The sequence below is a fragment of the Dreissena polymorpha genome, chromosome 5 (genome assembly GCF_020536995.1).
Source record: "Dreissena polymorpha isolate Duluth1 chromosome 5, UMN_Dpol_1.0, whole genome shotgun sequence".
NCBI lineage: Eukaryota > Metazoa > Mollusca > Bivalvia > Myida > Dreissenidae > Dreissena > Dreissena polymorpha.
In genome coordinates this window covers 116,196,798-116,221,182 of record NC_068359.1, presented here as the reverse complement: position 1 = coordinate 116,221,182, position 24,385 = coordinate 116,196,798, and the positions used below count along the sequence as shown (strand labels likewise).

Here is a 24,385-nt window from a genome sequence, read left to right as displayed (position 1 = left end):
GTATTCTGACCTAAAGGCAAACCAGGTCCAGTCACAAAGGAGCTGTATTTACAGAAATTCACCATTTTTTTGGGGGCGGGATTTTACGCGTTTGGGCAAGTTTCACGGAATAACTGCGTTTGTTTCATGAATTTAAGGAGCATAGCAAGTTTTTAAGAAAAAAATGCGTTTTTAGAGGAAAATAAGAAAAAACGTACAAAATCTCGTCTTGAGCATCTCAGATCCAAACAATTTGTGCTGAAATAACTCATAAACATGTTTTGATAGTTGTTTACTTCTTTTTCTACATAGCTTGTAACAATATTCCAGTATTATGACCAATTTTTATTGTTAAGGGTTATCTTTTTTTTACTCCTAAATGCCCTTTATTAATCAAAGCTCCTACCGCGAAAGCCAGATGGCTTACCAGGCGTTATAATAAAATGCATTTCAAAGCATTTCTACGTCAATTTGACATGCACATAGAAAATAGGTTCATAAGTATCGGGAAAATTCTTATTTTTCGTGATGTTAACAGTAAACGTTGTCTTATATTCTCAACAGCGCCATTTGCATACAAAATACCAAACACATTTTATGAAACCGATTTTAATTGGAAGATTGGGAAACGACAGCCAATAATATCGCTCGTTTTAAAAATGCTTAGGCAGAATCTACCAGTGTGAAATGCAAAGAGATTTCGCGGGCCGCGGATATATTAAACATATGTTCATTTTTGTGACCCCCGGGGCAGGGTCAAATTTGACCCCAGGGGCATAATTTGAACAAACTAAGTAGAGAACTATTACTTGTCACTACATACCGAATTTGGTAGCCCTAGGCCCTACGGTTATGGACAAGAAGATTTTTAAAGTTTGCACAAAATTGGCTTTATATAAGCATTTGTTCAATTTTGTGACCCCTGGGGCAGGGTCAAATTTGACCCCAGGGGCATAATTTGAAGAAATTTGGTAGGAACTATTAGATGTCTCTACATACCCAATTTGATAACCCTAGGCCAAATGGTTATGGACAAAAAGATTTTGAAAGCTTTCACAAAATAGGCCTTATATAAGCAAATTTTCAATTTTGTGACCCCCGGGGCGGGGTCAAATTTGACCCCTGGGGCATAATTTGAACAAATTTGAAAAAAGTTCACCCAAGGAACATTCCTAAGAAATTTTATCAGAATTGGACCAGTACTTTAGGAGAAGATGTTTAAAGAAAAAGTTAACCCACGGACGGACGCACGCACGCACGACAGACACAGGACCATGACATAAGCCCCGCTGGCCTCTGGCCAGTGGAGCTAATAAAATTGACCTAAATACAAAACTTAACCAAAATTTTCAATTTTCTAAGTTTTAAAAGGGCACATAATTCTGTCAAAATGCATGCCTGAGTTATCTAACTTTGCCTGCCCAGTCCCCTCTGATAGTAAGTAAGTGTACCAAGTTTGAATGAAATAGCATTGATACTTTATGAGAAAAGTGGACCTAAACACAAAACTTAACCGGACGCCGATGCCAAGGTGATGACAATAGCTCCAAATTTTTTTTTTCAAAAAATAGATGAGCTTATAATTTTTTTTCAAAAAATAGATGAGCTAAAAATTGTTTCAGATTGGCGAATTTTTGTTGTAGTTATATTTGTGAGGAAACAGTAATACTGAACATTTACCATGCTCTAAAATATCCATTATATGTATCTTCTGACGATTCAAAAACCTGAAAATTATAAAGCGTTGCAATGCGAAATGATTGAATACATCTGAGAGTTCTGTTGTTGTCGTTATACTTTGTGACACTACGAGGATTGCTTATATAAAGTATAAAATACCTCAGTAATTTGTATTAGCACGGATGACCTTCCTTGGCCTGTTTGTTGCTTTGAAATCAATGCTAGATTCCTTGGCCTGTTTGTGGATTTGAGTCCAATGCTAGATTCCTTGGCAATTGGTCTAAGCGATAGACTTTAACTCCAGGGGCCAGTGGTTCGAACCCAGTTTAGGGTTAATTTTTTTCTTTCTTTAATTTTATTCTTGTTTTTTTACTGGAGCTTCTTAGATCAAATGTTTACATTTATCAATATAAAGCATTTAATGACAAACCTCAATACATGCCAAAATCTGTGAAAAGGTCCCTTTAAGGAGGTTATTGCCACTGATGTGAATGAGTGTCTGTTATTAGCAAATCATTTACACCCTGTCATAGCGGAGAGCAGTTCATGGGGGTGAATTCTCAAAACATGTCAATTAGACGACTTTATTTGAAGTACATAGCAATTTACATCCTCTGAAATTTTAGTTAATTATCTTAAGTATTGGTATACACATTTAAATATATAACTAGGTGTGTTTCATATTTCTTGTTCAAACACAGTATAATAATCTTGCGTGTATGTTAGTTCATAAGTTATAATGTCTCTGATAGTCTATGACATTATTTTTTATATCTTAGAATTACAGTAAGATAACATGATATGGAAATTTTGTTCAGTTGCAACCTTCCATAACTTGAGCATTTGTGATATGCAACTGCACCCTCAATTAAGATATTTTACTGTAGTTGTACAAGAATGAACAATTGTTTGTTTTTAATTGCATAAACATCTTACACCAATTACATGTAAATAAAAAAAATACTATTCAATTCATAAATCAAATAATTCCAAAATGTGAATGACAAGATACACATGTATTATGTCATTTTCAGAGCCTGTAATTTATAAAAGCATAAAATTCAAATTAATTTGGATTTTCAAAACAACAAATATGTTCAATAAAACTCCAAACTACCAACCTGCGACAAAAATAACAAGTTCTCTGAGCAATCTGCTGTACTCGTACGAATCTCGCGCCTTGACCGCCTGTAGAAGTTGCACAATAGTGTCCCGGGTCAACTCGTGTATCTCCTTACAATTGAACTGCCCTAGCAGCACAGTGATTCGAGACACGTACCACCACAGAAACCCTGCATCAGTGACTGGAGATGTTATACATGCATAAACATTAATCTCGTATAAACATCTCATATAAACCTGAAATAGTAATGGCCTTATTACATTAACAACATTCATGAAATTAGTAATGAGGAATAGTAGAAATTAAAAAGAAATTTTGCTACTTTACATTTATTATCACATTTATTCTTTCAATTACAAATTTAAAATTGAACAAGAGATGTGTTTGTCAGAAACACAATGCCCCCTATTGCGCCGCTTTGAAGCCATATATTTAACCTTTGACCTTGAAGGATGACCTTGACCTTTCACCACTCAAAATGTGCAGTTCCATGAGATACACATGCATGCCAAGTATCAAGTTGCTATCTTCAATATTGCAAAAGTTATCTCAAAACTTTAACGAAGGTTAAAGTTTAAGGTTAAAGTTTTGATGACAGACAGACAGACAGACAGGCCAAAAACAATATACCCCCGATCATTCGATCCGGGGGCATAAAAATAACAGGTGACAGAAAAACTAAAATCGAGTCCAAAAACTTTCCTGAGTGTAACTTACCGTATGTAGTGTCTTCATCATTGGTTGGTCCCCTGTCAAGAGGAGGCGTGTCCGCGGAGTGGGTGACAGGTGCAGGCAAGAAAACCTCGCTGCAGTGGCGTAGAAGCAGGGCACAGCACTTGAGGGGCATGTGACACTCTATGCTGTTGGATGACTTTTCCAACATCTGTGAAACTTGGCAAATAAGAATGTACATTACCTGCTGATTTTTTCAACAGTATAATACTTCAAACTGATATGTGATAAAACCTAAGTTTATTTATTAATAGATAAACTCAATCTTTGATAAAAAGCTGTATGCATTTTAATTTGTAATTATTTACATTTGTGAAAGTCTGTCAGGTAATCTTGAACCAGTCTTCCAAGAAAAAGTCTACATTCAAATATATTATGCTCCTCATCTGCACCTCCCTGAAATCTACAAAACGCATGGATCAGAGCTAAAACATGTACCATGCCAATAAAGATTGTATAAGCTATCTGTTAACAAGCTCATGAAAAGGATTGTACATCAAAGGACCCAATTGAATGCTGTTTTTTTTTACTGGTTATCAAACTTGACTTCCATTAAAAAACGAGACATTTGCAGAAAGTTTTGGGAAATTTCAATTTAAAGTGTATGGGTAATTAAGTGAGCTTAGATGGCAGAGTATGCAATAAAAGGTTTGAAATAAGTGCCTGGTGCAAATTCACTTGTAATCAAAGTTGATCTCCATTATTATGTCAACAATCATTACCAGAAAGTTTGGCAAAGATGTAATTACAACTGAAGTACAGAGCAGAGATGAAAAATTCCACATTTTTGTATATAAATGAAAGGCAATGCCTCTGTTATGCCTGGTGAGAATAGGTTCAATTCCGCAGGTTATCAAATTTGGCCACCGTTTTATATATTTAAAAAAACATTTCCAGAAAGTTTGGCAAAGATTGAATGACAACCGTAACAAGAGATGTGTTTGTCAGAAACACAATGCCCCCTATTGCGCCGCTTTTTGCTTTTTTTTAAACCTTTGACCTTGAAGGATGACCTTGACCTTTCACCACTCAAAATGTGCAGCTCCATGAGATACACATGCATGCCAAATATGAAGTTGCTATGTTCAATATTTCAAGTTATTGCAAAACTTTACTGTAGGTTAAAGTTTTTGTTTTGTTGTTTTTTTACATTTGACATTGAAGGATGACCTTGACCTTTCACCACTCAAAATGTGCAGCTCTATGAGATACACATGCATGAGTTATTGCAAAACTTTACTGTAAGATTAAAGTTTTGGGACAGAATGACAGACAGAAAGACAGGCCAAAAACAATATACCCCCGATCTATTGATCCAGGGGCATAAAAATTACAGAGCCAAAACTGTGAGTAAATTTTATTAAATAAATTAAAGGCAATACCTCTATTGTGCCTGGTGTGGATTGGCTCAGTTCTTCAAGATATTAAACTTTGCCTGCATTTTATTACACACAAATATTTCCTGGAAGTTTGGTGAAAATTTCATTTAAGTTGTACAAATAAGTGACCTGAAAAATCTTTTCATATAGTAATTTAAGGGCAATACCTCTGAAGTGCCTCAATAAGGCCAGTTATCAAACCATTTTGCATTTTATGTAAAACAAGGGACAAAATTGTCACAAAACCATGTTTTCAATCTTTTTTTAAAAGTCTGATAAAGGGACACAATTCAAAATGTGCATTGTTACCCTCCTTGTTTCAAATTCAATCTATTTTTACTCGTGGCGACCTTGATTTCAATTTGGAAAAACAAATCTAATAAAGGGAGACAACTCAAAATGTGCATTGTTACTGATTGTTCATAGTTACAACCCTTGTTTCAAAATCAATCTATTTTTTGACATGGCGACCTTGACCTTGGGGATATCGACGTAATTCTATCGCGTGGCACACCCTCCAATATTGGTGAACAAATGTGCCAAATGATTTTAAAATCTCACAATGAGCAACATAGTTATGGCGCGTACAAGCTCATTTATGGCCATTTTTTACCTTTGAACTCAAAGTGTGACCTTGACCTTAGAGATATCGACGAAATTATTTCGCACGACACACCGTCCAATGATGGTGAACAAATGTGCCAAATGATTTTAAAATCTCACAATGAACGACAAAGTTATGGCCCAGACAAGCTTTCTCCACCAGCCCGCTGACATTCGCCAATCTAATAACCAGTTTTTTCCTTTGGAAAACCTGGTTAAAAATAATCCTGAAAGTTTGTTAAGATTCAATGAAAACTGTACTAGGCGAGTGGAAACTGTCTATTTTACATTATTGTAATAAAAAAGGGCATTAACTCTGAAGAGCCTCCGTTTTACGTCAACAAACATTTCGAAAAAGTTTGGTGAAAATTCTATAAAAAAACAGAACAACTTAGAGAGGGAAACAATAAATACACTGCCCTCATGCCCATCTGCTAAAGGAGTTCCCATAAACATACTTGTTGACAAAGGCAACACTTTCAGCCAACATCGTAGAGCTTTCCTTTATGCACTGATTATTCTGAAAAAAAAGGTCAAATGGTGATGTTTATAAACAAATACTGTAAAATAACGGTTATATTTCTGCATGAAGTTTCATGTTTTTTAATAAATATGACTAATTTGCGGACACGTACAGTCGTGGATTTCTAATCTGGGCAAAAAAAAGCATTTTCCAATGTGATTTTACTTTTTGTTGCAATCAATCACCATGGCTACAGAAAGTCAGTTGCAGAAGTTGGGCACTGTATATCACATGTCATTGTCAATTAATTATTCCATTGCTATGAAGACAAGTGATAGTAAGCAATTACGCGAGACTAAATGAAAGTAAATGAGAATTTGAAGAAACAAAGTCAATTTCCTATTAGTATTATTAGATTACAAGCATGGACATAATGACAACAATATTACCTTTGTTGGCACCAATTAGAGCAGGTGCCAGTAATGTTGGTAAAAATTAATGGTTTATGTTTGCATGAATGAAATGAACAAATTAAATCTAGATACTAGTAAATTTAACTAAACACCAACAACCAAATACACATACAGGCTTTTTCCGCTCCATTTTGGGAAAACGCCACACTGGAATTTTGGGAATTTCGCGTCGTGAAAACCCCCATTTTGGGAAAAAAAATTATCGCAAAATTGGCTCAATTGGGAAAAATTATTGCATATAAATAGTGTTTCTTATATTTCAAAGAAGCCGTTAACTGGTAAATAACGATTATTTGGATAACTTATTATTAAAATTTTACAAAATACACATGAACATGTGTGATAAGTGCAGGTTTTTTAATCTTAATTTGGTGAAAAGGCTTGGCCTTTTATGAGGTGAACAAAATCGCGCGAAGCGCTGGATTTTGAGGAAAATAAGGAAAGTCTTAAATAATCATTTACATATTTTACAGTTTTTAAAACAAATTCAAGGCAACAGATAATTTAATTATGCAATACTTTCTATTATCTACACCGGATCAGGTCAACTTAAATATTTTAAGGGTAAAAAAAAAAAAAAAAAAAAAAAAAAATTTTTTTTTTTTTTTTTTTGATTTGGGAATTTTTTTTTCAATTGGGAAAAAAACAACCAGATTTACATTGGGAATGGGGCCGAATTTCGGACCCGTGGCATTGGGCGGAAAAAGCCTGACATATACTATATTTTTTATTTCTCTGTAGAAAAAAAGCGCATAAACTATTTCAATTTAGTGTTTATCACATTTCCTTATCATATAATTGCGTTTATTGTCTTCAATCTGCCGTTTGTTGGCTGTTAAAAATACAACATCCCTGAAAAATACAGAACACACACAGGGTCTGAAGGGTGTTCACAATTAGCACTAATCCTTACTATTCTACATAAAAGAAGGTAATACAAAACAAGAGGGCCAAGATGGCCCTAGTTCGCTCACCTGAGAGGAGTCGGTTCATTCAATCTTTACCTAATGTCAAACTTGACCTAGATATTGACCAGACAAACATCATGGTCAAGTTTCATCATTATTGAACCAATACTCTAGCGTATGGAGTGTTTTTGTTTTTGTAAAATTTGAAATGGTGACCTATATTTTGAGTTGACCACCCTTACCAAACATCAAACTTTGCTTACAAGGATTTTGTATAATATAATGAAAATTTGGACAATCTAAGTGCAATAATTATGGCATTAATTATGTGATTTTGCTCATCATCAAACTTGACTGAGATCTTTAAGCAACTTTGATAAAGAATGCTTGAGAAATGTGAATGCTAGAGTGTTTACAAACCAAATGTGGACAAAGACCAATCCTAAAACCTCACCTGAGCAATCAGGTGAGTTAAAGTGTGTTTCACCGATCTGAGCCATTTTCCAACTTGTCCAAGAAATCAATAAAACCAATGTATTGACTAAGTTTCACGATGATTAGGCAATATATGTGACTTCTATAGTGTTTGATCACAAGGTTTCTCTCTATATAGTCACATAAGGAAAACTGCCCCAACCCCCTGGCAGCAATGTTTATTGACCCATCGGGACCATTTGCAAACTCATCTGAGATATATATAAAACCAATCTTTTCACCAAGTTTCATGATGATTGGGCAAAAAAAGTGACTTCTAGAGTGTTCACAAGCTTTTCTTTACTATATAAATACAAAAAACCGTTGAAGACGGGTGATGCTACCCAAAGGTTTTTTTGGGTCACAATATTGCACTATATATTCAGTTTAAAGGAAACGTCTTGAGGGGCATAACTTTGGACAAAATAAAACGATGGATGGTTTAGTAACTTAAAATTTAAAAGGGCCATAACTCATCTAACCAGAACCCACTAATAACATGCACATCTCCTCAAGGTAGTTAGCCTTCCAATAAAGCTTCCTTGAAGTCCAGTCAGTAGTTGGGGAGAAATAGCCCGGACAAGAATTGCACTATATGTACAATTTAAAGAAAATTTCAAAGGGCCATAACACTGTGAAAAATCATCAGAACATAACCGGATGATAATATGCACATCTCCTGTTGGTAGTGAAGCTTCCCATAAAGTTTCATTGAATTCCCGTGATAAATTGCTGAGAAATAGCTCGGACAAGAATTGCACTATATGTACAATGGAAAATTTCAAAGGGCCATTACTCTGTGAAAAATCATCTGACCATAACTGGCTGATAATATGCACATATCCTGTTGGTAGTGAAGCTTCCCATAAAGTTTCATTGAATTTCCGTATTAAGTTGCTGAGAAATAGCTCGGACAATTAAGAATTGCACTATATGTACAATGATAAATTTCAAAGGGCCATAACTCTGTAAAAAATCATCGGACCAGAACCGGCTGATAATATGCACATCTCCTCTTGGTAGTGGCGCTTCCCATAAAGTTTCATTGAATTCCGGTCTTAAGTTGCTGAGAAATAGCCCGGACAAGAATTGCACTATATGAACAGTTACTGGAAAATTTCAAAGGGCCATAACTCTGTGAAAAATCATCCGACCAGAACTGGCTGATAATATGCGTATCTCCTGTTAGTAGTGAAGCTTCCCATAAAGTTTCATTGAATTCTGGTCATTAGTTGCTGAGAAATAGCCCGAACAAGAATTGCACTATGTACAATTAATGGAAAATTTCAAAGGGCCATAACTCTGTGTAAAATCATCCGACCAGAACTGGCTGATAATATGAACATCTCCTCTTGGTAGTGAAGCTTCCCATAAAAATTAATTGAATTCAGGTCATTAGTTGCTGAGAAATAACCCGGACAAGAATTGCACTATATGTACAGTTAATCGAAAATTTCAAAGGGCCATAACATTGTGAAAAATCATCCGACCAGAACCGGATGATAATACATGTATGCACATCTCCTCTTGGAAACGAAGCTGCACATAAAGTTTAATTTAATTCTGGTCATAAGTTGCTGAGAAATAGCCCGGACAAAATTTGCACGGATGGACAGACACACGGACGGACAGACAAAGCGGCGACTATATGCTACCCCAAAAAATTTGGGCCATGTTATTCAACTGACCGGAACCATTTTCCAACTCAACTCTCATATCAAGGAAACAAATGTTCTGACCAAATTTCATGACAAGAGGGCCTGAAAGGCCCAAAGTCGCTCACCTGAGATTCAAAGGAACTAACCTGTACTGTGCAGCCCAAAATGTCATTAGAACAATATGTTCTTACCAACTTTCATGACTAGTGAACACCCTGGCAGCCACGTTTTTCAACAGACCAGAACCATTTTCATACACATCCAAGATATCATTTAAACAAATATACTGACAAAGTTTCATGAAGATTCATAAAGCCATATAAGGAAAAATGCCCCGCCCACTGGTGGCCATGCGTTTTTCTTTTATCTGATTTTGGGGAAAGGGCCTGGCCTTTTTTGAGGGGAAAAAAATTGCGCGAAATGCCGGATTTTGGGGGAAAAAATCATGCGAAACGCCGGATTTGGGGGAAAATAAGGAAAGACTTAAATAATCAATTTAACATATTTTGCTGTTTTTAAAACAAATTCAAGGCAACAGATAATTTAATTATGCAAAATGTTATATTTTCTACACTGGATCAGGTAAATTTATGTATTTAAAGTTAAAAAAAAAAAAAAAAAATTTTAGGAAAAAAAAATGAAGTCTGGGGGAAAATTTACCTGCTGAGGCTAAGAAAATCCGAGGGGAAAGAGATGTTTTTCGGCAGGTCCCAAAGAAGGAAAAAAGCCCTGCCATGTTTTTCAAGCAGCTGGAACCACTTTCGAACTTGTCCAAAATATCATTGGGACAATTCTTCTGACAAAGTTTCATGATGATCGTACAATAAATATGGCTTCTAGAGAGTTAACAAGGTTTAAATATAGCTATATAAGGAAAATTGCCACGCCCCCTTGGCGGCCATGTTTTTCCACCAACCGGAACCATTTTCGAACTCATTCAAGATATCATTGGGACAAATCATCTGACCAAGTTTCATGATGATCAGACAATAAATGTGGCCTCTAGTGTTAACAAGGTTTTACTAAAACATGATACATGTATATAGCCATATAAGAAAAAATGCCCCGCCCCTGGTGGCCATGTTTTTTAAGCAACCCAAACCATTTTCGAACTCATCCAAGATATCATAAGGACAAAGTTTCATGAAGATCGGAAAATAAATGTGGCCTCTAGAGTGCTAACAAGGTTTTACTATAGCCATATAAGGAAAAATGCCCTGCCCCCTGGCAGCCATGTTTTTCAACCAACCAGCATCATTTTTGAACGCATCCAAGATATTTTTGGGGTGAATCTTCTGACCAAGTTTCATGAAGATCGAACAATAAATGTGGCCTCTTAGAGTGTTAACAAGATTTTACTATAGCCATATAAGGAAAAATGCCCCGCCCCTTGGCAGCCATGTTTTTCAAGCAAACGTAACCATTTTCGAACTCATCCAAGATATCATTGAGACCAATCTTCTGACCAAATAATGTGGCCTCTAGAGTGTTCACAAGGTTTTACTATAGCCATATAAGGAAAAATGCCCCGCCCCTTGGCAGCCATGATTTTCAGGCAAACGTAATCATTTTTTAACTAATCCAAGATATCATTGAGACCAATCTTCCGATCAAATTTCAAGAAGATTGGACAATAAATGTGGCCTCTAGAGTGTTAACAAGGTTTTACTGTAGCCATATTAGGAAAACTGCCCTGCCCCCTGGCGGACATGTTTGTTCACCGATCTGGTCCATTTTCGAATTTGTCAGAGATATCAATGAAACCAATGTTTTGACCAAGTTTCATGATGATTGGGCAAAAATTGTGACTTCTAGAGTGTTCACAAGGTTTCTCTATAGCCATATAAGGAATACTGCCCTGCCCCCTGGCGGCCATGTTTTTCAACGGACCAGAACCATTTTTGAACTCAACCAACATATCATTTAGACAAACATTTTGACAAAGTTACATGAAGATTGGGCATCAAATGTGACTTCTACAAGGTTTTCCTTTTTTTTACCTAGTGACCTAGCATGACCCAGTTTCGAACTCAGTGGAGGTATCAATGGGACAAATGTTCTGACCAAATTTCATGAAAATCAGACAATAAATGTGGCCTCTAGAGTGTTCACAAGGCAAAATGTTGACGACGCACGACGGACGACGGACAAAAAAGCGATCACAAAAGCTCACCATGAGCACGTTGTGCTCAAGTGAGCTAAAAATTGGGCAAAAAATGTGACTTCTAGAGTGTTCACATGTTTTCACTATATACATATAGAGACAAGAGGGCCTGAAAAGACCAAAGTCGCTCACCTTAGATAACAAGATATTATTGGGACAAATCTTCTGACGTTTCATGAAGATCAAAAAATAAACCTCTAGAGTGTTAACAAGATTTTACTATAGCCATATAAGGAAAAATGCCCCGCCCCCTGGCAGCCATGTTTTTCAACCAACCGGCATCATTTTTTAACACTTCCAAGATATTATCGGGATAAATCTTCTGACCAAGTTTCATTAAGATCGGACAGTAAATGTGGCCTCTAGAGTGTTAACAAGATTTTACTATAGCTATATAAGGAAAAATGCCCCGCCCCTTGGAAGCCATGTATTTCAAGCAAACAATTATTTTCGAACTCATCCTAGATATCATTGAGACCAATCATCTGACCAAATTTCATGAAGATTGGACAATAAATGTGGCCTCTATAGAGTGTTAACAAGGTTTTACTAAAGCCATATATAGCCATATAAGGAAAAATGCCCCGCCCCTGGTGGCCATGTTTTTAAAGCAACAAAAACCATTTTTGAACTCATCCAAGATATCATTGGGACAAATCTTCAGCCCAAGTTTCATGATGATCGGAAAATAAATGTGACCTCTAGTGTTAACAAGGTCATTTTCAATATAATTTAAAATAAAAGTTAAGAAGAACATGTGTCTAAAAATGCGAAATAGGCCAGATATTTAATTCTGAAATCAACAAGGGCTGTTTGTAAAACATGCGTGCCCCCCTATATGTGCTATAAGTTGTAGTAGCAGCCATTGTGTGAATACGTTTTTTGTCACTGTGGTGGTAGTAGTGGTGGTGGTGGTGGTGGTGGTGGTGGTGGTGGTGGTGGTGGTGGTGGTGGTGGTGGATTAGGAGGAGGTGGTGGTGGTGGTGGTGGTGGTAGTAGTAGTAGTATAGTAGTAGTACTGTAGTAGTAGTAGTAGTAGTAGTAGTAGTAGTAGTAGTAGTAGTAGTAGTAGTAGTAGTACAGGGGTTTTTCTGCCTATTTTGGGAAAAGGAGTCTGACCAAATTGGGAATTTTTTATCGACAAAATAGGTCATTTTGGGAATTTTTGCTTCGATGAAACGACTCATTTGGGAAAAAATTGTGAATTAATCATGCTTAAATAATTCAGTGGTTTGAAAAATAAATTTGTTTTTATTTGTTATTTTGTCTTCTTTATGTAAACAGATGCAATATTGGGCATGTTCAACGTTAATTCAAGTACTGCAGTTTTGTTTTTCAGTTGAGTTACACTCTGTGATAAGAACTGAATAGTCAAAACCTTATAGCAAATATTTTTTACCAAAACAAACACTGGTTAGTCACACAAGTTATAAGACACTTCATTCTTAAAAAAAAAAGAAAAAAAAAAAAATTTTTTTTTTTTTTTTTTTTTTTGGAAATTGGGATTTTTTTTTATAATTTCGGTTTGGGATCGGGTCCGTTTGCTTTGGGAGTGCCTCCGTTGTCCGGAGGCGCAGACAGTGCTGAAAAACCCCTGTAGTAGTAGTAGTAGTAGTAGTAGTAGCAGCAGCAGAGTAGCAGTAGCAGCAGCATTACAATACCAATACTTAAGAATGATCAAATGGGAAAAGGTAACCTAGCACTGGCAGTAAATATGGGGCTCATTTACAGGTCAGATTTGAAATCTCTGCTGTAAAATGAGATTTTAAATGAATTAAAGGGAGGCAAATGCTGTAATAAAAAGAACATGCATAAACGGTAGTTGTTTCCCTTATTTGAACCATGCTAAATCCTTAAATGCCTATTTCCAGTAACTGTGACCTTCACCTGTGACCTCGACCTAGTGACCTCAAAATCAATAGGGGTCATCTGCGAATCATGATCAATGTACCTATAAAGTTTCATGATCCTAGCCCCAAGCGTTCTTGAGTTATCATCCGGAAACCACCTGGTGGACGGACCGACCGACTGGAGCAAAGCAATATACCCCCTCTTCTTCGAAGGGGGGCATAAAAATGTCTGTAAAGTCGAATTCGCCAGAATGTATATCATACATGTACGATGTGAATCTTAATTTAGTTTAATGGTTGTTTTTAAATTCCTGCAGCAATGTCTATTTATACGACACACAAACACTGACTCCGATCCTAATAAAATGACGAATTCTTCGGTTATTGTAGGAAAATATGTACAAAATATCTTTGTCACCATCGGCTCGGGGCGCTAATTTGTCTTTGCTGCATTTTATGAAATTCGTCTTCAATGTCTTGCCTATTTTGTGTTATAGTAACATGTATTTATCAATATATTTAACACATATAAAAAAAACGTATAGTCTCGCTTTAATTGTTTGAAAAAAAGAATGCCATATTGTACAGAATCATCAAACAATAAAAAACCTATTCAAAAGTTAAAAAATAAATTAAAAAGGGAGACAACTCTGTCAATTCAAAATAATTTTTCAAAAGCCATTTTGCAGTTACTTCCCTTGACATGCTAAACTAGAGTGTTCACAAGCTGCTTTACTATATAAATATAAGGAAAATGACCCCCCCCCCAGCAGCCATGCTTTTTACCGATCCAAAACATTTTCGAACTCAACCGTCATATCCAGAAAACACATGTTCTGAATTTCATGAACATTGGACCAAAAATGTGACTTCTAGAGGGTTAACATGTTTTCACTAAATACATATTGAGAAAACTGCCCCGCCCCCTGGCAGCCATGTTTTTCACCGATCTGGACCATTTACGAACTCGGCCGAGATACTCAACCAACATATCATTTAGACAAACATTTTGACAAAGTTACATGAAGATTGGGCATCAAATGTGACTTCTTCAGTGTTCACAAGGTTTTTCTTTTTTTTGACCTAGTGACCTAGTTTTTGACCCAGCATGACCCAGTTTCAAACTCAGTCGAGGTGTCAATGGGACAAATGTTCTGACCAAGTTTCATGAAGATCAGACAATAAATGTGGCCTCTAGAGTGTTCACAAGGCAAAATGTTGACGACGCACGACGGACAAAAGGCGATCACAAAAGCTCGCCATGAGCTAAAAACATGATCGGTTGGTATGAATTTATAAATTACAAGAATTTTGGCACATGAAAGGGACATAAAAGTGTGGAGCATAAAAATGGAATGGGCTGCCCTCCACCTACCTATCTGCTTTAGCTTAATCCCTAATACAGTACATACAGATAGTTCATGTTGTTTTTCAGCATAGTGTTCTACATGTACCTTTCTCAACAGAATAAAAGGTTGGAAACATTTTAAAGGGGCCTTTTCACGGTTTTTTAATTAATTGACAAAATAAAATAAAAAATGTTTCAGATTCACAAATTTTCGTTTTAGTTATGATATTTGTGAGTAAAATGTAATACTGAACATTTACCATGCTCTCAAATATCCATTATACGCATCTTTTGAAGATTTAAAAACCTGAAAATTATAAAGCGTTGCAACGCGAAAGGATTGAAGAATTTGGAAAGTTCTATTGTTGTTGTTATATTTTGGGAAACTACCCGGTACCAGGAGTCTCTTGAGTTGTCATCTGGACACCATTTTATAGTGTTGAGTCATTGTTATTAAGACGTTTGACCTAGTGACTTGAACATTATGTTGGTCATCTGCCAGTCATGATCAATGTAACTATGAAGACCATGAATCTAGGCGTAAGCATTGTCAGTAAATATCAAGAAACAATTTTATTGTTTTGAGTCACTGTGATGTTGATCTTTGATGTAGTGATTTGAAATTCAAAAGGGGTATTTTAATAATCATGATGAATGTACCTATGAAGTCTTTATCCTAGGTGAAAGTGTTTTTGAGTTATCATTTGAAAACCAATTTTTGTATTTTGAATCACTGTGACTGTCACCTTTGACCAAGTGACGAGAAGATCAATAGGGGTCATTGGTGAGTCATGATCAATGATGCCAACAGTGAGCAATTTACATTCCAAACCTAAATTTGGTACATGTAGCTGTATATTTTAGAACCCTTTATCAGCAGTAGCATATATCCATTGTTAATGTCTGCTTTAAGCACAGCCTGTTGACCAGAGCTCACACACCAACAAATTACAGCAAAATGTTATTCCTGATCCCATACATTAAATTCATAAACAATCAATGTGTGTATCCTTCAGCATGACTCATTCCTTCCTCTCTCTCATAATCAATGTTAGGCATCAATGGGTTAATATCAAATTGAGTTGTGTGTGTTTGTTCTTCTTGTGTACTTGTCGATTTTAGAGCCCATATGAACTGTAGTGTCCTAGTCTGATAACATATTAATAATTGTATAGTGTTTTCATAGTTGACATGTTAAGATTTAAAATTAAAAAACAAACAAATGAATTACATTCCATCTTGCATCGTTTCAAGGTCAGCCCACTGTTAGTCTGTCTGGAAATTGTCAATTTAGTGCTTTGTGTTTAATTACCAAAACAAAAAAAAACTTTAAACCACAAACATCTTAAAAAAAGATGCAATGATTATAATGCACACATGTCAGATGGATAACAAAGTTATAAGACGTTCAAAACATCTACATGATAAATTCCATTTTTGATTGATTTAATAAGAAAATTCTATCAACTTGACCATTATATTGTTTCATGATCCTAGGCGTAAGCTTTCTTGAGTTATCATCCAAAAACCATTTTACTGTGTCAAGTAACCATGACCTTGACCTAGTGACCTGAAAGTCAATACGGGTCATCTGCAAGTCATGATCAATGTACATATGAAGTTTCATGAGCCTAGGCATAGGCCTTCTTGAGTTACATGTATCATCTGGAAACCATTTTTCTAAGTTGAAACACCGTGACCTTGACCTTTGACCTAGTGACCTGAAAATCGATAGGGGTCATCTGCCAGTCATGATCAATGTACCTATGAAGTTTCATCATCCTAGGCATAAGCGTTCTTGAGTAAAACAATTTTACTATTTTGGGTCACCTCAATGTACCTATTTAGTTTCATGATCCTAGGCGCAAGTGTTCTTGAGTTATCATCCCGAAACCATTTTTCTAAGTTGAGTCACCGTGACCTTGACCTTTTACCTAGTGACCTGACAAATCTTGAGACCTTGATCATGACTTGCAGATTTTCAGGTCACTAGGTAAAAGGTCACCGTTTTTTGTGTATTAGTAATTTGTTTACGTCCACAGGGGCCAGTAAAAAAAAAAAGTATATATAAGAAAAACGAAAAGGGCACCAACGCAATCCTACTACAGGACATGAATTCCATTTTCTTATATATACTATTTTTATTTTTTTTGACTGGCCCTTGCGTTTACGTCGACAAGCGCGTAGCTGCAAATCAACGAAAATGCGTCAAAAACAGGTAGAATCAGTAGATAAATCATAAAACACGTAAAAATCAGTGTATTTCTTAATGCTTTTTATATATGTAAGGATTTTCCTTAAAAAAAAACTATAAATACATGGTCTAATTTTTGTTCTCAACTTTGCTTGACAATTTACACATTTCGGCTGCTGCAGTAAGTCACATGACCATGGTCAAAACATGTAACTAATTATTGTTAATGTTGTACACTGAATGGTTCGAAAGCAGGTACTCGTTGTTTGGGCGGCATTGATAGTTTAACATGATATGGATGTGCTGGAAACTTGCAAAAATCTGTTATCTAAAGAGGATATACATCTATCTATTTATATATAGTGCCAAGCGCCCTTTAGAGCATTATAGACAGAGGGACATTATCGAGTCCGTTTCCTGGGAAGAACCAGTACTAGGTGTCTATGGAGGAGATAATGAGAACGCTCCCCGAGAGGGGAGCAAACCCACGAACTCACGATCGCTAGGCGGACACCTCATCCACTACACCAACGCGACTCTTATTACATAGCAATTACAGTTGCCTGCCATGATGATACAAGTTATTTATCAAATATAGTACTTGTAAATATGTTTCACTATTTTCAATATTAAATTATATTTAAGTCTAATTGACGTGTAAAAAATTAAGAGGTTCGAAAGATGGTTCGTCCAGTATACAGTCAAGTTACCATTACCGGATCATTACCCATAGCGGATCACTTTGATGTTCAAGACTGCATATCGCTATAAATAGTTGACATTTTTAAATGATATTTTGCACAAAGCATCTTTAAGACCTGTTCTTTAAAACGCATTAATTGAGTTGTAATCAGAGCTACTCTTTGTCAATCATTTCGGTATGTTTTGCTGACATGTATATACGACTGTGTTTACTTCCGTCTCGTTTCCAAATCGAGGTTGAACAGTTTTCGCGGCCACATGCTATTACTCTGTTAGAAAGTAACAAGTTTACGCATTAATTTAAAGGCCATTTAGTAGTCTTTTTGCCTGCAAAAGTCAATTTCAGTTTGGTTCGTGCTTAAGATTTTGCAACACCTTAAAAGTATTACTAATATATATTAATAAAATATATGCAAATCTTGTTGATTCTTACAATAAATGATCTCAATATCTATGTTTTATTTATGTTCCATGTACAATATCAATGATTAGATATGAGTCAAACAATTTACATGGTTTATAGAACAGTTGAATGTTATTGTTTACATCATTCGGGATTTTCCGCGCATGACTGGTTGGCAAAAAACACTGGTTACAGTAACGTTAAACATGTACACATGTCTTTTGTTTAGTCATTAAAACGATACAAAAATCCGAAATAAACATTAAAACTCTTCAATAATATGCAAAAATATAACATTTAGTACCAATAAATGTATATTCATAAATAACACGTACATTTTGTGTAATAGCCGAGTTTACATTTGCCGGTACTCGTTAAATACGTTAATTAGGTAGCAGTAAAATTGCACTATATTTTAAATTTGTAGTTATTAAACACTGTATTTTAATGTTTAAACTGGCTAATATATATATATACACTAGTTCCTGTTAATCCATTTCGGACAAATATCTTCATTTTTTAAATATGTTAAAATATTTTATTTAAGCAACTGTTTCGTATTTTGGCTTTACAATTTTGCTTAGATGATTGCTCAATATGCCAAGAGATGACATGGAGGTATCATAAATTGTGTTTAATGACCAGACACTTGTATGCCACATGTGGTTTATGCAGGGACCCAAATAGGTCCCTGGATTTGTGACACCATGTGTTTTTTGTAATTGTTTGGACAGTATCCGATCATACTGAGATAAACGGTTTATGATAAACAAAGGTGCAATAAAACACCGGGTTAAAAAGGCTGAAACAAAGAGTGTCAAAATTGGTGTGAATAATTAAATAAAAACAATTACATTTATGAAGAAAGTTCATTTAATGTGTAACAAGGTAAGGATTTTACAGGCATAAATGTTCGAATAAGTTACTATATGTTGAATACATAAAGTCGATCTATTTGCTTTATGATTACATTCTTATTTGTGTTAATTAAATTTGATTTATTCTGAAAGAATTTAAATATCTGAGAATGTTAAATCTTAAAAATGGTCTCCAAAAAGAGATTTTTATGGTAACCACATATACCGAGCTCGTATATTGTGTTCCACTCCCGAGTTCGTTTATAGTAAAAAAACTAATAATAACAACAATATAATCGTTCCAAAAATGCATTTCCCTGCACGCGTATGTTTTATTCAGACATAGTAAGTAAAATTATATTTGATATAGTGCATGATTATCAATAAAAACGACGATTATTTCAACCTTCTCTATATGTGCTGATATGAATTTCACCTCTTTTTGCCAACCAGTGGGCGGAGTCTAATATTTGCAGGTGTGCGTGACGTCACTCGTCAACTGGTCTATTAGATGCCCATATCTTTTCGATCTTTTTAGGATTTTCAACAGATTATTCACACAAGAACACAGGGCCCTCAATCCATTTTAGGAGAAGCGGGTCGCTACCCATAGCAGGGGGAATTTTCGCGGCGTTTCCCTTTTTGGGGGATTTTTAACTTCCTCTCTAATTATTACATTTGTACATGTTTGCACTATATTCATTGCTTATTTCATAATTTAGTATGTTTGGCAACATTAAATTAAAATAGAATTGAGATATAATAATCATGAGACATCTATCTATAAAATAATTTTTTTTTTTTTTTTTTTTTTCTTTTTTTAGGGGGAATTTTTCCCCCAAAAAGGGGAAAAAAGTATACTTTTCAAGGGGGGAAATGCGGCTGAATTTCGGCCGTGGATTTGACAGATTGAGGGCCCTGGAACACCAGGCGTAAGGTGTAGATACAAGGTCACATGTAGAAAACAATTACTAAGAAACAAAAATGAATATAATTTATAACTGGAAATGAAACTTGGTCATTGTAAACAACACAGTTCGTGTTTCGACAGTTCAAATAGCGTGTTAGATGCCCCCCTGAATGGTTTCGATCACATGATCCGTTATGGCTACAACTGATCCGTTAATGCATGAATTCTGCGGCATAAAAAAGGTATCACAAATACATTTTGCCAGTGTTTAAAAATAAGACTATGTGCTGAATCAGTAAGCAAATGTAATATTTAATCAAACTGGTGTAAAAGAAGTCTCAAAACATGTATTGCTTTGCACCAGAACAACTTTATTACGCTACTGATCCGGTAATGGTAACTTGACTGTACTTAGTCTCACAGGGATCGTTAGGTAAAAAATACTCTATTATACTATATACATATATATATATGTAGTATAATAGAATATTTTTACTTAACGGTCCCTATGCTTAGTCTCGGCAGTATTTTGGCAAAACATTATCGATTTTAATGCAGGTTTTGTTGCTATGTCCAATAATACATATTTAACTATATATTGACGTAACGTATAGCAAAACGTAAACATGTATATGTTGCCATCTTTTTACTTAAAATATTTATATGTTTCCATTAAGAGGTCCGATATTATAGGAATTGCTCTCCCGCGGTAAAGCAATCTGGATCATCAGACGATTTCAATCTGAACGCATCGGACAGTGGGCTACACCACACCGTCACACGCAATCGGGACACCTCGGACAATTCCGCCATATCGGCGATCGTCGGTGTGGTGTAGCCCACTGTCCGATGCGTTCAGATTGGTGTAGCCCACTGTCCGATGCGTTCAGACAATCGTGATCAATCTCTTGCACGACGCAATCTGAATTTTTCAAAATTAAATTAGTCGAAAACCAACATTCAAAATCTTTTCAAAAGCATATATAAGAACGCTTAGAAAAAGGAAAATTTGCAATTATACACTACCTTGGAGACCCCACCATATATACACCATTAGCACATGGGAATTCTAAGAATAAGGAAACGGTGTTTATAAGAACAAATCCTTCTGTTATTGAACATATCAAGTCACGTGCTGATGATGTCACCGTTTGTGCTAATTTTATAGACAAAGAATTGAAATGCAAAGCTGAGAAAGGTACAGATTTTGGTGTAAAAACAGCAAGAAACGTTCGCCAGGTACAAAATCATTTATACAAAAGTAGAAGTGAAAAACGTTATAGCAACGACGAAATATATAATCTCTGTGAAATTTCAATAGAATTAGAAAATTTTAACAAACAAATTGACGTCACACGATCGCCGTTATGGCGGAATTGTCCGAGGAGTCCCGATTGCAGACGATTTGTTACATAAAGGTCACAATATACTAAATGATTTCTCTATAGAACTCCAATCTCCATGCAGAGTTGTCGTTCCTTGCTCTCACATACAAGCTATGCTGGTTCCCGTCAAATCACTGCGCGGAGGTTGATATAACTCATGAATGTAAAAGCGACAAGAGACCGTCAACCGCGATTGACGAAAAAAGAAAAGTTCTGAAATACCGTATTTGTTTACAATCATATCGCGACTAGTATATTACATTACATAAAAGTAATGTAGCCGTCGAGCAAGAGATTGGGGTACCGAAAGCTCATTGTGTCACACCGGTCGTAGTGACAATAACGTAGTGACGTCACCATCTATGTATAGAATGACCGAAAGCTATCTCCGGACTCCTCCAGCAGATTTAAGCAATAAATCGTCTGCTGATCCAGAGTGAAAGGTTGGATTACACTCACTCCAATGTTTGTGTTTCAAAGTTTATTTAAGGGTCCATTAGCCTCTTCGTAGAGTGAATCACTAGGGTGGACCTGCCCCTGTGACCTTTAATGGGAAAACATTTTGAGCCGAAGTGGGTCAAATTTACCATGGCTGCCAGGATATTCGCCGCCGATATAATTTTGATCCAAATAGGCCAGTGCACGGTGGCCAATGAGACTGGTAGATATAGTTTCATATGTGGCTCATCAGATGTGTAATTTAGGCTCGATTCGTCATTGTCGGCTCGGGTACTACTTACATGTACCCCGGGTACTCTTAAGTATACTTACATGTACCCCGGGTACGGTAAATATACTTAAACGTACCCGGTCGATATTAGACTTTACCCGAGTTATATTCCCATCTGAAATCCGATGTCGTAGAACGCGCTACCGATTACCGTAAAACAAACTTCACTTACCGGTAAAAAAACTGCATCAATATGCCTTTTGAGTATGAGTTTCGATAATATAGAGGCCATTTAACAGAAAATTGACATAAATGTGCACATACTTGATTTTTAAAAAAGCCGACAGCAACCGATTTAGCGTTAAAATTTCCGGGTACGTTTAAGCATATTTACCGTACCCGGGGTACATGTAAGTATACTTAAGAGTACCCGGGGTACATGTTAGTAGTACCCGAGCCGACAATGACCAATCGAGCGTAATTAAGAAGTCGAAAGGTAATGGCGACATGAAATATATTATAATATGATTTTAGGTGCTACCTAATTTACGGGCAAAAGCTTTTTAAGTTTTTTTGATAACCATGTATTTTTAATAAATATATGGACATGATTGTGTTCAAAATATTATAATTTTTGCAATAATGAATGCATAAAAAAAATCTTAAAACGAGTTACATGTTCCTAGCTTAAAGATCTAGCATCTTATTTTTTTTGTTTTCTAGCCGCAGGAATTTAAAGCTGGTTCGGTGGCTGTGGTATAGTGGATGGGATGTCTGCTAACTGGCTTAGTCACTGGGAGGTCTCTGTATTGATCCCTTAATTGGGAGCATTCTTTAGATAACCCTAAAAACATACTTTGGCGTACCATTTGGGTTGAAAGTCAAGAAGACCTACAAGGTAAAAAGAGAAATGTACGTCGAAGTACAGTAATTGTACGTCGACATACAAATATAATATACACTTCGAAGTATATATTTGTACGTCGAAGTACAATTTGTACTTCGACATACATGTTTGTACTTCGACGTACAAATTTTCTGAATAGCCAATCAAAACACTTGTCTCTTGAGCCGCTTTTCCTTCAGATTTATTCATAATAAATGTTTAAAATCTCTTTTTTAATTGAGGACAAAATGAATGAAAATATCAGAATGGCAAAAAACAACAACACCAGAGACGTAGATAACAGAGACTGGAAAGTCGCCCAATTTATATAATAAAGCGTGCCGAGTTCTCACCCGTTACGGGATTTCGCGAGACTTGAAGAAAAATATAGACAACGCCATTTTGTTTGCGAAGCGGGTATAAGCTACAAACTAAAGAGCGAATTTAGAGCGAGTTCTTTGTTGACATTGACTGAATATGTTATTTTTAAATTGCTGGATAATGTTTTCACCAGACCAGTTCAGTAAACAAGGGACATCATTGGAGGTTACGGTAAGAATCGTTACAAATATTACTGCATTTTTACGCTATTCTCGGTAAACAAACGTTTTGCTCCAATTGCAGTTAACTTGTGACACATTAAACTAAGAAAATATGACCTGAATATATTTCATTTGATTTTTGTATTAAATTACTGATTCGGTTTAATGAATTCACACCTTTTATAGTGATATTCTGTTAGATAATAAAATTACACCAGATTTTATTTACCCCATTTTGCCGATGCATTTCATTTCCTATTTAAACTCCTCATAGTTTTAGCGAATAAAACTTCGAATATAAACTACGGATCACATCATATATGGTTTCATTTTACCCTATTTTCACATACTTGCTTTCAGCCATTTTGGTTTTCCATAAAAAACATGCATATTTCCAGTGACCAAAGCTAAAAAGGGTGCATTGCATCATATCATAACTTATATTTTTTTTAAGTGCTAATTGTAATTTATTAAGTCCCATATTTTCATTGTGATATGCCTTTGAATATGAAATTGACACCAAATTAAATTTTCCCCATTTTTTCGGTGCATGCTATAAGCCAAAAATTGTTTAAATCAAAACTCTTCATAGTTTTAACGACTAAAACTGACAACATGTTCTGTGGATCATATCATCAATGGTATCATTTTAAAGTTATCTACGTCTCTGAAAACACATAGAAGTTTCAAGTATTTAGTTCATTGAAATAGATTATATACAAATTTGAAGAAGATTCAATTGTTACCTTTTTTAAAATTAAAATTATGCAGCATATTGTGAGTATTTATTGATCATGCGGGGCGGAGTATCACGACCGTCCAGCGCATTACTGTGTAGGAAATTCCCAACGGTTACCAAACAGTTACCAAACGATAACGGGATAAATAATGTATAATAACCTCCCCGGTTGGTCGTTTTTGTGATAACCATAACTTGCACAAGTCAGAGGTTACGGTAATTCCGCCACGCCAGGTCAATAAATACGCACAATATCTATGATT

The 24,385-nt window shown here is 35.7% G+C and overlaps 1 protein-coding gene across 3 annotated transcripts in view; it reads right to left on the bottom strand.

The window, feature by feature from the left end:
- Positions 1–20,945, bottom strand: part of LOC127832548 (serine/threonine-protein kinase ATR-like) — a 272,751-nt gene extending 251,806 nt beyond the window's left edge. The window contains exons 1-5 of one of the 3 annotated variants that reach the window (XM_052358060.1): positions 20,927–20,945; positions 5,955–6,016; positions 3,823–3,917; positions 3,500–3,673; positions 2,781–2,963 (exon numbers count right to left, since the gene is read on the bottom strand). In XM_052358060.1, coding sequence (XP_052214020.1) covers positions 2,781–2,963; positions 3,500–3,673; positions 3,823–3,917; positions 5,955–5,986 — 484 coding nt within the window. In that variant the 5' untranslated portion in view covers positions 5,987–6,016; positions 20,927–20,945. Of the gene's footprint in view, positions 1–2,780; positions 2,964–3,499; positions 3,674–3,822; positions 3,918–5,954; positions 6,017–20,550; positions 20,650–20,926 lie in introns of those variants that run through there. The other 2 variants (XM_052358059.1, XM_052358062.1) reach the window with 2 other exon arrangements.
- Positions 20,946–24,385: the final 3,440 nt, after the last annotated feature.